Consider the following 15,995-nt stretch of genomic DNA (forward strand, 5'->3'; position numbering starts at 1 on the left):
GTGCCTGGGGTAACAGCTTATCCAGCTGTGATGTCAGGGCTCAGCTGCAGCTCCGTCTCATCACTTCAGTCCCTGCTTTATGTCTGTCCATTGAAAGAACTAAACCTTCTTCCTATCATGTTTCCACTATTGGGGGTCAGACCCAGAGCCTTGCTTATGCTGTGGAAGTGCTGTAGGCCCAATTTCTCGTTTAAGAAATGAAACCCGAGGCAGGAGTAGAGGCTCACACCTATAATCCAGCACTCAAGGGGCTCGGCTTTCAGGCCGCCTGCCTGCGGTACACGGAGCGAGCACCTGGAAGTGGACCCTCCCGTATCTTGTTTCTGTTCATCTCCCTTGAGTTTGTTGGTCTTTTTCCTGTTTTTCTTACTAAGGTAAGGGGTGCATCATGTGTTACTGTAAGTGCAGTGCACAAGTATTAATACACTCAGTGTCGTGTGGCCACCACCTCCACCCATCTCCATAACTTTCATCTCCTATATTCTCTATCTACTAGACAGATTCCCATTTCTCCTAAGAACCCCTAGCAAACACCATTCTAGTCCCTGTCTCCATCATTTTTTTCTACTAAATGTGTCATGCAATTAAATAGACCCATACACTGTTTGCTTATATTTAATTAATTTCTTTGGGGGGAGATTTCGAGAGTTGTTTGAGACAGGGTCTTTTTTTCATGGTCCTGGCTGTCCTGGAACTTACTCTGTAGACAAGGCTTGCCTTGAACTTAATAGAGTTTCCACTTGCCTCTACCTCTTGAATGCTGGGCTTAAAGGTGTGCGCCACCACTGTCTAGCCTTTTCATTTGTTTTTAAGACAGTCTCAAGTAGCCCAGACTTGGGGAACCAGGAGGTGTCCCTGCATCAGCTGTCTGACTGGTGGGGTTTTAGACATTTATCTACCACCCCAAGCAAGTGTTTTTTTATTTTTGTGACTGGTTTCTTTTACTTAGCATAGTTAGTGTCCTTAAGATTGATCTGTAATGTTAGAATCAATCAATCTCTCTCTCTCTCTCTCTCTCTCTCTCTCTCTCTCTCTTCCACCTCCTTCTTTTTTTTTTTTTTCAGTTGTGGTCTCAGTGTGTAGTCCTAACTGGCATGTGCTTTGTGCTGTAGATCAGACTGGTCTCTCAGCTCAGGCACATCCCTCCTGTTTGTGCCTGAGAAGTGCCGAGATGACAGGCATAAGCCCCGTGCTCAGTGTTCATGGTTGACTAGTACTGGGCCAGCAGCTGGGCTGAAGAGAGCAGTTTGGTTCCCAGCGCCCACATGGCAGCCCACAACCGGCTGTCGCTTCCAGGGAGTCCAGTGCCCTCTTCTGTCCTCCGGGGCAAAGCATTCATACACATGAATGTAAATAATTCTTGAGCTCTGCCCCCTGTGACTCCGTCTGCCTTTCCATATACCTGTCATGTATGATTCTGTTGTTCGCTTTGCTTTTGTTCTTTTTGTGGGGGTATCGTGCTATGTTCTCCTGACTGGCTTAAAATTCACTGTACAAGTTTTGAACCTGACTGGCCCAGAGCTCTCTGTAGTAGTCTCCAATGTAGACTGATCCTCTGTCTCTGAATCTGGTGCCACCACACCCAGCTATAATGACATTTGGCTCAGTTCCATCTTTTATTGATTAGAATTTCTGCGAACGTGAGTGTGCAAATGTGCCTTTGGGACTTTGCTTTCAGTTCTTTGTGTACCTAGATGTGGGATTGCTAGATTGTGCATAAAGTGTTGGTTTCTCTGCACTCAGAGGTGTCTGTCGAAACACAGATTTAACTCCTCCCAGGCCTAGGTCTCTCAGCCTTAGCAGTATTCACATTTTCAATACACTTCTTGTTTGAGGTTTTTTTGTACATTGGGTGTTTGTAGCATATCTATCATTTTGGTGACAACCAGAAATGTCAAAAATGCCAGGTTCAGTGACATACACCTTTAGTCCTAGCAGAAGGGAGGAGGATCTTTGAATTCAGGCTCTATAGTGAGTCCATATCCTTTAAAAAAAAAAAAAAAAAAAAAAAGTCTACGGTTGGAGAGATGGCTCAGTGGTTAAGAGCACTGACTGCTCTTCCAGAGGTCCTGAGTTCAATTCCCAGCAACCACATTATGACTCACAACCATCTGTAATGAGATTCTGGTGTGTCTGAAGACAGTGACAGTGTACTCACTTACTTAAAACAAATAAATAAATCTAAAAAAGAAAAAAAGTTTAAAAAAAAAAAAGCCTCTGGGGCTGGGGGCGTGACGCTCACCTTTAATCCCAGCACTTGGGAGACAGAAGCAAGCCGATCTCTGAGTTCAAGGCCAGCCTGGTCTCAGAGTGAGTTCCGGGACAGCCAGGGCTACACAGAGAAACAACAAAAAGGTCTCTAGACATCATATGTTATCTGTGAGCAGAACTGACTCTAGTCACACCTTCTAATCGTCAGCCTTTGTAGGAAAGGCCTCCCCTCACTGGATCAAGTGGGTCGTTTGTTCCTGTTCTCTTTGTTGACCAAGGGTCTTGCTTTGTGGCTGTGGCCAGCTGCATGCGCTGTGTGACCCATGCTGGCCTCTCACTACAGAGCTCCTCTTCCCTTGTCTCAGCTGCTAGGACTGCAGGGGCGCACCTGATGGCAAACTTTGACCCTAGCCCTCACAGGGCTCCTCGAGCGTGCCTCTGGCACTCGACCTGTCCTTAGTTCCATAAAGAACTATGTGTGAGTGTGAAGTATACACCAGAGTGTTGGACTCTAGTCAGCTCTGAACGGACAACAAAGCAAATCAGGAACGGGAGCTTGGAAGTGGGTCTTGGTGCCATCGCCCGATGCAAGTTTTAGGTAGAGAGGACTGGGCCTTCACAAGGTGTATGATGACAGGAAATTGGTCGTTCATGAGTTTTAGAATAGTTCATTAAATCCTTACACATAAAGTCTCCAAAATTACAATTGTCACTATTTAATTTTTTATTCCTGAATTTAAAAAAAATATATATCTTTGCTTGATTTGGTTTGGTTTTGAGACAGTTTCTCTATAGCCCTGGCTGACCACATTGTAGGCCAGGCTGGCCTCGAACTCAGAGATTCAGCAGCATCTGCATTGTGCACCGCCACCACCTGGCGTACCTTTGTTTTCAAGCGTTCTAGTCTTAGGTATTATGTCAGAAGGTAAGACTGAGTGACGGTGGGCAACACTTGGGTCACTAGCATGTATCTCATAATTGTAGAAGAATCCTCCAATCAGAAACTGACAAGCTCACCTCACATTGCATGGAGTGGGAGAGGAAGCTGGAGCTCTGCATTCCTGATGATGGTAAGGACGCGGATCCTTTTGTGTCTCTTCTGTCGCCGCTGCTGTGTTGTTTCTGTTGTGAGAGGTTCTCAGCGCAGGCTGGCCTAGAGCGCGCTCTATACTTGAACCTTGACCTCCTGCTCTTCCTTTTTCACTCCGGGGGCTGGGCTTGCAGGTGTGGCCAAGCACGCCTGACCACAGAGTGGTTATGTTGGACATTAAGGGGTGCTTGGTTTTTGTTTTGAGTGTGTGTGTTTTGATTTTTGGGTTTTTGTAGTAGTAGTAGTAATGGAAGGAGAAGGGGTAGGGGAAGGGGAAGGAGTTGGGGTAGGGGAAGGGGAATGGGTAAGGGTAGAGGAAGGGGTAGGGTTAGGGGAAGGGGTAGGGGACTCAGCCCGGGATCTTGTATGTATGTGCTGAGCAAATACTTGGCCATCAAGCTATATTCACAGCCCTTATTTCTTTTCATTTCAAAATTAAAACTCTTGTGTTGTCCAACTTTGTAGTTTCAGTATTATTCAAAATACCAAGAGCTGTTTAACATATGCCTCCTAATATTTTTATGCTAGAGAAGTACACAACCTTTATATATTTTGTTTTCTTAATGTGACCTTATGTATAATGCTATTATCTGGTATTCCTTCAATCTCAGTGTTCAGGAGGCAGAGGCAAGGTAGATCATGAGTTCAAGGCCAGACTGCTCTACAGAGTTAGTTCCAGGACAGCTAGGGCTACCCAGAGCAACCCTGCCTCAACAAAACAAAAACAAAACAAGAAAAAAATATGTGTGTGTGTTCTGAATTATAACTATGTAAATCAGTATGAAAACAAATTTTGGCAAAGGTCCTTAGTCACATTTATTTGGAGAAGCTCTTTATAAAAAATTAATGAGTACAAGGTCCTTGGATACCTTGACTGTGAGGGTGAAGTCTCATGAAATTACAAGGAGAGGGGAGCCTGGTCATTGTGAGCTGCGCATGACTGAGGGTGGAATTTACTAATTGTTACTGGTTCTTGAAGCAAGGACCTCCTGTTCAGTATGGCTAAGTGTTTTTTGGGGGTTTTTTGTTTGTTTGGTTGGTTTTTGGGGGTAGTCATTTTTGTTTTGCTGTATGAATTTCATTCTGTGAGCTCTGGGGTATTGAGGTTGTCTCAGTTGTCTGACTCACTATAAAGGCCTGTTTTCATTTCTTAACTTCTTTAGCTAAAGATCTTATCCGTACAGCGATTGGTCAAACAAGACTCCTTATCAAGGAGCGATTCAGACAGTTTGAAGGACTGGTGGACAACTGTGAATATAGGCGTGGTGAGAAGGAGACCACCTGCACAGATCTGGATGGATTCTGGGATATGGTTAGTTTTCAGGTATGTGTCAGGTGTGCTGTCCACATTGGCTTCTAAAATCAGTAAAATGGGATGATAGTAGTTTAGCTACTTAGGGTGTAATGAGTGAGCCTCGTGTCAGCTCTCCGCCCTCTGGCCCCGTTTTGTCAGAGCCTGTGATAATGGCGCATGTGAGGAATGAGCTACTGCAGTTACTGAATTCCTGTTGTGTGCCTTGCACTGTAGTTAGATGACCGAGAGGCAGGAGCAGAGCAGGGCATGGTGTCACACATGGTGCCTAATCCGGGCAAACACAGGTGGGTCTCTGAGTTTGAGGCCAGCCTGGTCTACAATTCCAGACAGCCAGGGCACACAGAGACTCTGACTCCCTCTTACAGCACCCATACTCATGTGGGTCACATGTGACACTCAGGCACACACATATAACATACACATAAAATAAATCAATCTGGAAGGAAGGAAAACAAAGCAAGCAGACCAGTTGTGTGTGACAGCATGCACCTTTAATCCCATCACCCTGGGGAGCTAAGTCTATAGAATTTGCATTCAGAATTATATTCAGAATTACTAACAATATCCAGGTACTTGCTGTACCAAAGGTTATTCATAGATCCCATGCAAATATGAGGGGATCTCACCCTCTCCAGTGTGTGTGGGTGCTGAGGACCTGACTTGGGCTCTCCCTCTGCCAGGCATGCACACACACACACACATACACACACACACCACCGCCACCACCACCACACTACACATACATCCCCACATACAGGATTTTAAGTTTAATAACTAACCAGTTCTGGATGACCATTTTCTGTTTATTTGACATGGTCATTCATTTTAGAGTCCTGAAGTAGCAATTTTGACGTAGCGTTAATTGGACGAACTTGGGCTTTTCTTGCCAGGTCGATGACGTGAACCAGAAGTTCAACAACCTGATCAAACTTGAGGAGTCGGGATGGAAAGACAACAATAATCCAAGCAAAAAAGTCCTCAGGGTAGGTTTGTGCATTCCCCCCAAGTTTCTCTGGTGTTTGTTTCTAAGAATATCTTTATTTACGTGGGCGGGTGGGGTGGTCCGCTTGTGCCATGACATGCGGGTGAGGGTCAGAGGGCAAGCTCGAGGGAGGCATTGGCTCTTCACTCCTACCATGGAAACTCTGACATTTCACAAACTGAATTCATGTATTATCACATTCTGATTGCCGTGGGGGTGGGGGAGCAGGATGTAATCAACACAGAATGTAAGAGGTTTCCTTCTAAAGAGAAGAAAGTCGCAGGTGAGTGGTGGGGTTGTGGGGCCTAGGTGACTTAAGCTCCTAGACCGTGGGTGGATGGGCCTGTGCTTGTTGGACCTGTGTGGGTGTGTGTAGTATGTCAGCCTTGTAATGCCAGCTCTTGGGAGACTGGGCAGAATGATTACCAGTTCAAGGCCAGTGTGGGCTATATAGCAAGTATCAGGGCAGCAAGGACAATATAGCAAGACTCTGTTGTCCAAAACCAGAACACCCCTCCTATGTGTATATATTTGCTTGTGATTGCAGCAGCAGTAGGTAACAAGTGTTCAGTTTGTGCTGAACTCCAGGTAGTCTTGGGTTAAGCTTTATAGCTATAGTCACAGGTTATGTGAACATTCCAAAACTCCAAAAGATGAAATCCTTTGCCCAAGGCTTTCATCCCAGGTTTCCTTATTCCAGCTCGCATGCTCAGTGGGTAGGCCATGCCCTGTACTGTTCGCACGCTTCCCGAGGGACAGTCTGGGATGAGAGATGTTATGGATTTCTTCACTGCTTGTGAGGTTTTCTCCTTTTCTTGTAAAGCTTGCTTTGTTAATCTAATATGAACCCACAGTTTGAGGGCACGTGCTGCTCTTTCTTGGCACACGCAGAGCTGGAACTCCAGTTCTAGGTCCCTCATGCTCTCTTCTGGATGCCACCCACCCCCGCCTCCCCCCCCCTCCACACTCATGCACAGTCTCACACAGAAACACACATGTACACGTAACTTAAGACCTTTTTAAAGTCCATCTTACTTATGCCTCAAATCAAATGGTTAGTTTTCTTCTGATTTTAGAGTCAGAAGTACACTTAGTTTGTAAGCTTAGGTTTATACTTTATACTGTGTTATGCAAACAACACTGTTGTGAATTATGTCTCAATAAGATAAAGAAACTATTATTTCCTCTCAATGAAATCTCAGTACAAAGATCTGAGAGGAACGATTAGATCATTGAACACATTTTAAATCTTCTGTAATAGTAAAGAATGTTATTTATAAGAGGAGCTAGTATAATGATATTTATTTTTTGGGATGGGTCTTACTAAGTATCCATTAAACAGAATTCAGACATAGAATCTGTTGGGGTCCAGGAGTCACCCCATAAACCGCACTAATGAATATTGATCTCAGTTAAACAAGAATAGTTTATTGAAAACATACCCTAAGACTGACCAATCACGGCAATAGCTCAGAGCTGTGCACTGGACATTTCTCAGGGCTAGCTTATAAAGACTAAAACCACCATGAGCTCATACACAGATACTGGAAGTGTTGCCTGGTGGTCAGCTCTGACTCAAGCTATTTTAAACATAAGGGTTCATATTGATCTTTAATTTGGTGGGTCCATTTCAGATTAGCAAACTTCATAACATTCAGAACATGACGGGTGGGAAGCATGAACCTCCCTAATCTGGGTCGAGTTATTTCTCTGTATCACTGACTGGCAGGCATATTATAGCAACAATAAGAAATAGCTGTCGGGCCTGGAACAGAATGGCTACAGCTATGCTGGGAGTTTGGGGGCAGGCTGCAACAGAATCCTCCTGCCTCAGCTTCCAGGATGCTGGGATTACAGGCTTGCACTGCTGCTCCTGACATACTGTGGGTATTTCTTAATTGAATGTTTAGCTCTCAAAATAATTTATGAGTGGCTCTATCATATAAGAATTGTAATTCTGCCCGTGACCACCAGATGGCTCTCCTACAGTGTTTAGTCTACTGTTTGGTTGGCTGGGGAGAACTTTATGAAACAGTGACACACCTCCTCCAACAAGGCATCCCTACTTCAGCAGGGCCGCATCTAATTCTGCCCTAACTGTTCTGACTGGGGACCAGCCATTCCAACACATGCGCCTGTGGGGATTGTCTCCATCCACACCACACACCACGCAAGGTGATGCTCAGCTGGTGGGGCGATGCCCCTTGATATGAGCTGGTCCTGAGGCTGAAATGGGTGTGCATTCTGGACATTGGGGACATCTTAGTGAGAGCCCGTCTCAGAATAGAAAGTTAAAAGGACTGCAGACTTCAGTGGAAGAATGTTTCCTGCTATGTACAGGGCTCAGGGTCAGTCCTCAGTACCACAGGAGCAAGAGAAAGGTGGTAATGAACACAGTCTTTAATTGCTTTCTCCCTGCAGAAGAAAATTGTGCCTGGTAGAACAAGCAAAGCGAAGCAGGACGACGAAGGGCGAGCGGCAGCTAGGAGTCGGCTCGCCGCCATAAAGAACGCCATGAAAGACAGGCTGCGGCAGGAAGCGCAGTCCCACCCGGCAGCCCCAGGGACCCCGAGGGAAGTTGACAAAATCGTGTTTGATGCTGGGTTTTTCAGAATCGAGAGCCCTGTGAGGTCGTTCTCAGGTTTGTAGTTTCTCTTAAGTTTGAGACTTAAGAGAAGTGGTTGGGCCCAGTGAGGGCTGGACTGAAGGGTGAAGAGTGACTTTCACATGAAAAGGGCCCGTGTGCTGATTGCTAGCAATAGGCTTGGTGCGCAGGCCCACATGCACAGCACTAGTGAGAGGTGTGCTCTACTGGCTTGGGAGTCGTTTGTCTTTTAAGATCCTGTTGGTGTTTTCCAGGTGATGTTGCAAGCCCAGTCTGTCTGTGAGGTTAGAGGTACGATGTAGAGGAAGCGACCCTGAGCTATCACACTTCCCTCAGCTGTGTCCCTCTGCACGGGGCTGGGGTAGGAACTATGCTGCTGCGGCTGAGATCCTTGGGGTCAAACTCAGCCCCACATGTGTCCAGCAAGTACTTGTCCCTGTGCTATGGCCTCCCTTTCTGAAATCCTCTTTTTAGACAAGGCTTGACTAAGATTCCCAGGCTGTCCTTGGACTTATACAGGCCTGAAGCTTGCTGTGCTCCTGCTGCTGCCTGAGCCTCTGCAGAGGCTGTGGTGTCAGGCTTGTGCCACCAGTCCCCACTGCGCGGCCCGTAGCCAAAGGTTTTCTGTGTGCTACTCACTGGAGGTCACTCCCTCACCTCCTGTGAGGACTGTGGGTCTAGGACCAGCCATTCAGGTGCCATGGTGGAGGAAGCCAAGGCTCTCAACAGTTTATCTGTGATACGTTCTTATTCCCATGACTAACCTGTGTGACGGCTGTGTGTGGTAACCATCTACAGCAGGACACAGCCTGTGTCTCAACTTTACCAGGAAATATCTGCTGTGCTAAGTGATCAAAGGAACTTAAGAAACTAGGTTTCTCTCTTTCTCTTTCTCTCTCTTTTCTTTTTCATTCTCTCTCTCTCTCTCTCTCTCTCTCTTTTTGACACAGGGTTTCTCTCTGTGTGGCCCTTGCTGTTCTAGAACTTGCTATATAGACCAGGCTGGCATCAAACTCACAGAGATCTCTTAACCTCTTCCTAAGTGCTGAGATAAAGGTGTGCATCACTGCTCCTCTGAGTCAACGAGTTTGATTTGTTTGCCTGAGTTAGCTAAGGATTGCTCACTTGCTAATTTACATTTTACCTTCTAAAATATTCTTACTGTTATCGCCTATTGTCAGAGTTGCCCCTCTTTTTTTTTTTTTTAAGTTTTAGTGTTTTATGTATAACGTGCTGTACCTGCACGTTTATCTGCACCCTGTGTGTGCCTGATGCCTGTGGAAGTCAGAAAAGAGCATCAGATCCCCAGGACCTGGAGTTCCAGCTGTCGTGAAACACCATGAGGTGTTGGGAACTAAACCTGGCTCCTCCGGAAGAGAGCCAGTGTTCTTAACTACTGAGTCCTCTCTGCCGCCTTCTAGGATGTGTTCTGTAGCATCGTGGGCATGGCCGATCAAGGCAAAGCACAGGCTAACGTGACAGACCTGGTACTTGACAGCAAACGTAGGCAGAGTTGGCCTTTCTGAACAAAAAAAGGGACGAGAAGACCTTTGCTAAGGAGGCTGTGTTTTCTTTTTCTAGTACTGTCTTCTGAGCGTCATTCTCAAAGATGTGGAACACCTGTGTCTGCCAGCAAAGTTGTGTCTGAGGGTAGAGCTGCAGGGGACCTTCTGAGACAGAAGACGCCACTGAAGAAGCCCGACCCTCAGAGCAGAGAGAGAGAGCAGATTGATCAGACGTTTTCAGATCGCCTCGAAAGCAGGTATCTCTTTAATGTATAAATGTATAAATGTATGCTATGAGCTTAATGGTATTGACATGATCTCTTTTTCATATGGTAAGCTGGTAAAGTGTGTCAGCCACATGTTTCTAATTAAACTTCACATACAACCCTATAACATGTGGCCAAGTCTTGCTCTTTTCTGAGGAAACAGACTTCAGATTTCAGATTGGAGCCAACTATGGTGTTGGTAGTCATAGCCACTCAGAAGACTGAGATGGAAGGATTATTTCACCAGCAGTTTGGAACCAGCCTTAGCAACACGGCCTGTCTTAAAGAAAGCACCAAGACGGAAGTTGGTGAGTGGTCCTGTTGCGATTGGCAGAAGTGTCCTGTGCAGTACACGGGAGAGAAGCAGTGTGGTGTCCTCTGGTACTTAGCAGATCTCAGCTTAAAACCAACCACATGACATGTCAATTGTGAACATTTGGGACAAGTTAGCTCAGCTGTGGTTGGGGTGGTGAAGAGGCACAGACTTCTGTACAGTCTGAATAGAGAGAAAGTGCCCAGCAGGTGCAGACAACCTGGACATCACTTTCGGTAATTAACTAGTCGACCCTTACAGTAGCCATGTCAGGTACTGGGGGGAACCTTCAGTGGTATCTGAACCATTCTCTACACAACTGCATCAGCATAACCTAAGCTATCCTCACAGTGGCCCATAGAGAAGGGTGCAGCTAGCTCACAAGAGGGAAAAGGAACCTTAAACAAGGAGTAAACTGTCATCTGCTGTCTGGAGGACATGCTAGGCTGGTCACTAGTCTGAAGTTTGGAAAACGTTGAACACTGCTTTGCATAAACATACCTCTAAATAAGGTATGGGGTGAGGGCAGGCTCTGGGAGTTAAAGGAAGCGTTCTGAACTATTTTATAATGTCCTCTTTTTTTTTTATTGATATATTTTTTATTTACATTTCAAATGATTTCCCCTTTTCTGGGTCCCCATATAATGTCCTCTTAAACTTTTGATATATGCCAAAAGCATTTTCATTCTTTAGGACCTCAAAATGCTTTTGGTATTTCAAAAATCTGTTTTTTAAGATACCAATTTATTATCATACTTTGTATAATTTATTATTAAACTTTGTATAATTTATAGTTTATTATCTATATTAGAAAGATCTGTAATAGCAGTTGAGTCACATTGTTACTGGGGCCAGCAAAATAGTTCAGTAGGTCACTTGTTATAAGAAGGCATCTTTTTTTTTTTTTAAGATTTATTTATTTATTTATTTTTATGTGTATGAGTACACTGTAGCTGTACAGATGGTTGTGAGCCTTCATGTGGTTGCTGGGAATTGAATTCAGGACCTTTGCTCTCTGGCCCAAAGATACATTTATTATTATATCTAAATATACTGTAGCTGTCTTCAGAAGAGGGCGTCAGATCTCATTACGGATGGTTGTGAGCCACCATATGGTTGCTGGGATTTGAACTCAGGACTTTCAGAAGAGCAGTCAGTGCTCTTAACCACTGAGCCATCTCTCCAGCCCATCAAGAAGGCATCTTAAAACAACTTTGAATCAGGCAGTGGTGGTGCATACCTTTAATCCTAGCACCTGGGAGGCAGGTGAATCTCTGAGTTTGAGGCCGGCCTGGTCTGTAGAGTGAGTTCCAGAACAGCCAGGGCTACACAGAGAAACCCTGCCTTAAATAAACAAAAGAAAACAAAACAACAGCAACAAAAAAAACCAAGCAAAACCCCAACTTTACAATAAGTTGTTCTTTAAGATTCATTTTGCTTGCACATGTGCGCAGGTCCATGCAGGGGCAGAGGAGAATTTCAGATTTCCTGGAGCCTGAGTTACAAGCAATTATAAGTTGTCCAACATGGGAACGAAACTCTCATCCTCTAGAAAAGGAAAAACTCATCTCTCTGGAAGAGAATATTTTTTAAACAAACTTAAGAAGTAAAATTACATTCTGTTTAATTACTTTGAATGTATAGAATCACGCATGTTTGCTGAGACATGTGGAAGCCAGAGGGCAGCTTTGAGCAGTTCTCTCCCCCCAACATGTGAGTGAGTTCCAGGGGTGAACGCGAATCCTCAGGCTTGGTGGCAGGCTCCTTTGTCTAGGAACCATCTTGTTGGCCCCTGAAGAGATTTTTGATTTCTTAATTTGTTTTTTATTAGCATACAAAAGAGTGGGTTTGGTTATGACAGTCGCCATGGCTCTGGTTTTTGGCGGTCCTGGGATTGAGCAGAGCCTCAGTCATGCTAGACAAGTACTCCACCAGCCCTGTTCTTTGTTCTTTTCAGTTACATTGTTATTTATGTTTGTTCTGTCTCTGTGTGTTTGTGGGCACACACATACTCAGATCTGGTCTCTACTTAGGTTTATAATTAAAATACATTGCGTTACATCATCAAGTGAACATAGTCACCTTGTAGGCGTGATAGCACATCTGTAGTTCCAGCACTTGGAACACTGCGAAGCCAACCGGGTTAATAGCAGGATCTGTCCCACAGAACAGCACAGAGCCCACACAGCGACTGAGCTGCTCTGCTTCAGAACCCCGCCTCCCCCGACCTGTCCTGGCTATGTGGCTCTGCACTTGGCCGCCATTCTTCATTGCAGGTGGAACCGCATTAGCATGAGTGATTGGCTCGGGATGGGGGCCTGTGGGCTTCCAGGGAAGAGGACATCATCTGTGTGGCCATCATACAATAACTGTCTAGCCCGTACAGATCAGCGGGCTCCTGGGTTCGGCTCTTTGTTCAACCCCATTATGCAAACTGACAGTCTCCGTGAAGGACGGACTCAAAGCTCAGGTCAAAGGATTGTGATCTGTTTCATTATTGGTGTTTAATAGCACTGCTTGTTTCAGGCACAGCCAAGTAGAAGACCCCCCGTGTCCTGGAAAACAAGACTCAAGTGACTTAGAGCATGTAAGTCAAGTCCTATTGCAAGGTGGTGGTAGGTAGCCAAGGGTGGCATCTGTTTATGTCAGGCACTTAATGGAGACAGTAACATGCAGTGTGGGCCTCTGGGGTAAAATGGTTCCAGTTCAAGGCCTACACAGTAAAAGAAATCAGGTATAATACACAGACGAGTATAGCTATTGTTATCATCAAGTTTGGTTCAAAAAGAGAGGCCATGGAAAGAGATGGGCTCAGTGGTTAAGAGCACTGGCTCTCTTCCCAGCACCCACATGGTAGCTCACAACCTTCTGTAATTCCAGGTCCAGGAGACTCCACACACAGTGCATAGATATACATGCAGGCAAAGCACACACATATATAAAATTCTTTAATTCTTAATGAACTTTAAAGAGGCCAAAGATCGCGGCATCTCTAATTGTCTGGTTCTGTAGTCCTCTTGATGTGGCCTGAAGCATACAAAGCGAGCGTGGTTTCAAACAACCCCGAAGGGTATACGGACGAGGATGACATTCTGTTGCAGTTTGGAGCTAAAGTCATCAGCCCTTCAACTACTGAAACCTCTCAACCATCCTCTTCGGTTTCAAAATAAGGTCCAAAATAAGAGACCAGACTGGCCTCAAACTCTCTGCTCTCTAGTGCTGAGACTACAGGTGTCCCAGTGCTAGATTTGTTTTATAAAACGAACATTTCTCACTTTTTCAACTTGAATGCAAGCTTTAGAGCGTATGCCTTCCCATTATCTGTACATGTGTTCAATTGTATATAGGATCTGTTCTAAAAATGGGAGAGGGCTGGAGGGCTGCCTTGGAGCACCTGGGTTTAGTTCCCAGCACCCACTTGGCCCACAGTGTTCAACTCCCTCCTGGCCTCCATGGGCAAAACACCATATACATAAAATACTTATTTTTAAAAAGGTTTAATTGAGAAAAGACTTTAATAATCATACAATCTAATTAGTCTTAAACTCTGAATGTGTATCTTGCTATTCAAATTTGATAGGACACATTGGATGAAAACTTAAATAGCTAATGCATGGCTTGGATTGTGGTAAATGTTTCTAAGCGACGCAAGTTTTTATAATGAAGAATATTTAAAAAGAAAATACATAAGCTGATGCTTCTGCTGCTCTGAAAAGCTAGGGTGTCTGTCCCCATTGCCGTCCTCCTTGGTTGTCTTCGCCCTGAAATTCTTTCCTACAGCTGGCTCTGCTGAGGGGTCTTTCCTTGGGGGGGAGGGGATGTTCAGGAGGTGAGGAGGATTTCTATGTGTAGCTTTGGGTGTCCTATACTATACTTGATCTTAGCCAAAGGCCAAGAAGCAATTTTGGGTGTCCTATAACTCACTCTGTAGACCAGGCTGGCAGCTCAAGATCCACCTGCTGTGGTGGCACACAGAAAAAATAAAATTAAAAAACCTTTACATTAGTTCTTACACTGTTAATAATTTCATTGTTACATAGGGAAACTTATTCTTTGCCATTCAGTTCACTAAGGGTGTAGAAAGCTTATTCGGGGCAAGTCTTCATGATGGATTTCATGACTGCTCTGCTGTGTTCTTTAGCCAGGCACCAGCCCCTGCACTCGGGAGGAGACCAGCCAGCAAGATCGTGGCAGACAGTTCTCCTTTGGAGGTGACCTCATTGTCTTCTCACCACTGAGACCCTGAAGAGAACACCAGGAGGGGTTTAATTTAAAAATAACTGCAAACATTCTCTTCTTCACATTGTTAATTCTCTGATACATTCTTATTTGAAACTATCCACTGGTATTCACTTCTGTTTGATCTGTTTATATTGCATTACACAGTATTATAATGTGCCCTGTTCGTGGAGACAGATTTTAATTATGATACTGTAAAAACCCTGTAGGTTATTTAAAATATTAAAGGTGAAATAAGGTTTTGCATCTGCACCCTCATTTTATAAATTTTCATTTGAGCACCTTTATCTGTTGACATCAAATAGCTGTTCTCCTGTTTTCCTTTTTAAGGTTTTCTGAATCATAAAGCCCATTTATTATAGTTACTGTTCAATCCTTGCTGCCTCTGATAATTTTCCCTTTAACAGAGCCAGCTACCATTGACAAGGTTGAGAGAGAGAAGAATCTTTACAAGAAATCTGAAATTGCAGGGCGCCGTGAGCTGCTTCACATGGACACTGGCAAGCCAGTCCTCTGGGAGAGCCGTGTGTGCACTTGGCTGAGTCATTACTCCAGCCCTTATTGTATAAACCCTTAACTTCATGACTGTAAAACACTGCTGATACAGGAGGGAGACGGCTCAGAGATGAAGGCACTTGTCCTCTGACTCCGCATTCATAGTGTGGTTTATTCCAGCACTTCCCTACACATACATACTGTCTTAGGGTTTCTATTCCTGCACAAACATCATGACCAAGAAGCAAGTTGGGAAGGAAAGGGTTTATTGAGCTTACACTTCCACATTGCTGTTCATCACTAAAGGAAGTCTAGGAAGGACTAGAACTCAAGCAGGTCAGAAAGCAGGAGCTGATGCCGAGGCCATGGAGAGATGTTTCTTATTGGCTTGCTTCCCCTGCCTTGCTCAGCCTGATTTCTTACAGAGCCCAAGAACACCAGTCCAGGGCTGGCATCACCCACAATGGGTCCTTCTTCCTTGATCACTAATTGAGAAAAATGCCCCACAGCTGGATCTCATGGAGGCACTTCCCCCAACTGAAGCACATTTCTCTGTGATAACTTCAGCCTCTGTCAAGTTGACACACAAAACTAGCCAGTGCACATATTTATGTACGTTCATACGTACGTACATACATACATACATACACGCATACATGCATACGCATATGCATACACACACACACATATGGTAGAACATAAACAGACAACTCAGTGCTGCAAACAGCACTCAGTAGTGAATGCTCATAGCCCCATTTTGTGATGTGATTTGATCTGAATATAAGCTGAGCTTTGGAGAAGATATTCCACCCGTAATAGGAACGATGTTTTAGGATCAGACATTTTCAAGAGAAAGTTCAGTCTGCCTTTGACATCAGAGGTAGATGTGTTTGACTTTGGGGAAAGATGGTGTTTTTCATGACACCCAAACAATTTACTGGGAGGCTACAGAATTGCATAGAAGAATGTTCATA

General features: G+C 44.7%; 1 protein-coding gene across 1 annotated transcript in view; it reads left to right on the forward strand.

Annotated features, from left to right (window-relative positions):
* Dlgap5 (DLG associated protein 5) overlaps nt 1-14,784 on the forward strand; it is a 29,870-nt gene extending 15,086 nt beyond the window's left edge. Inside the window, exons 11-17 of the mRNA XM_052191673.1 lie at nt 3,196-3,281; nt 4,465-4,625; nt 5,507-5,599; nt 8,020-8,239; nt 9,785-9,965; nt 12,814-12,874; nt 14,429-14,784. Coding sequence (XP_052047633.1) covers nt 3,196-3,281; nt 4,465-4,625; nt 5,507-5,599; nt 8,020-8,239; nt 9,785-9,965; nt 12,814-12,874; nt 14,429-14,533 — 907 coding nt within the window. The 3' untranslated portion in view covers nt 14,534-14,784. The remainder of the gene's footprint in view (nt 1-3,195; nt 3,282-4,464; nt 4,626-5,506; nt 5,600-8,019; nt 8,240-9,784; nt 9,966-12,813; nt 12,875-14,428) is intronic.
* Nucleotides 14,785-15,995: the final 1,211 nt, after the last annotated feature.

Source organism: Apodemus sylvaticus, chromosome 8 (genome assembly GCF_947179515.1).
Source record: "Apodemus sylvaticus chromosome 8, mApoSyl1.1, whole genome shotgun sequence".
Lineage (NCBI taxonomy): Eukaryota > Metazoa > Chordata > Mammalia > Rodentia > Muridae > Apodemus > Apodemus sylvaticus.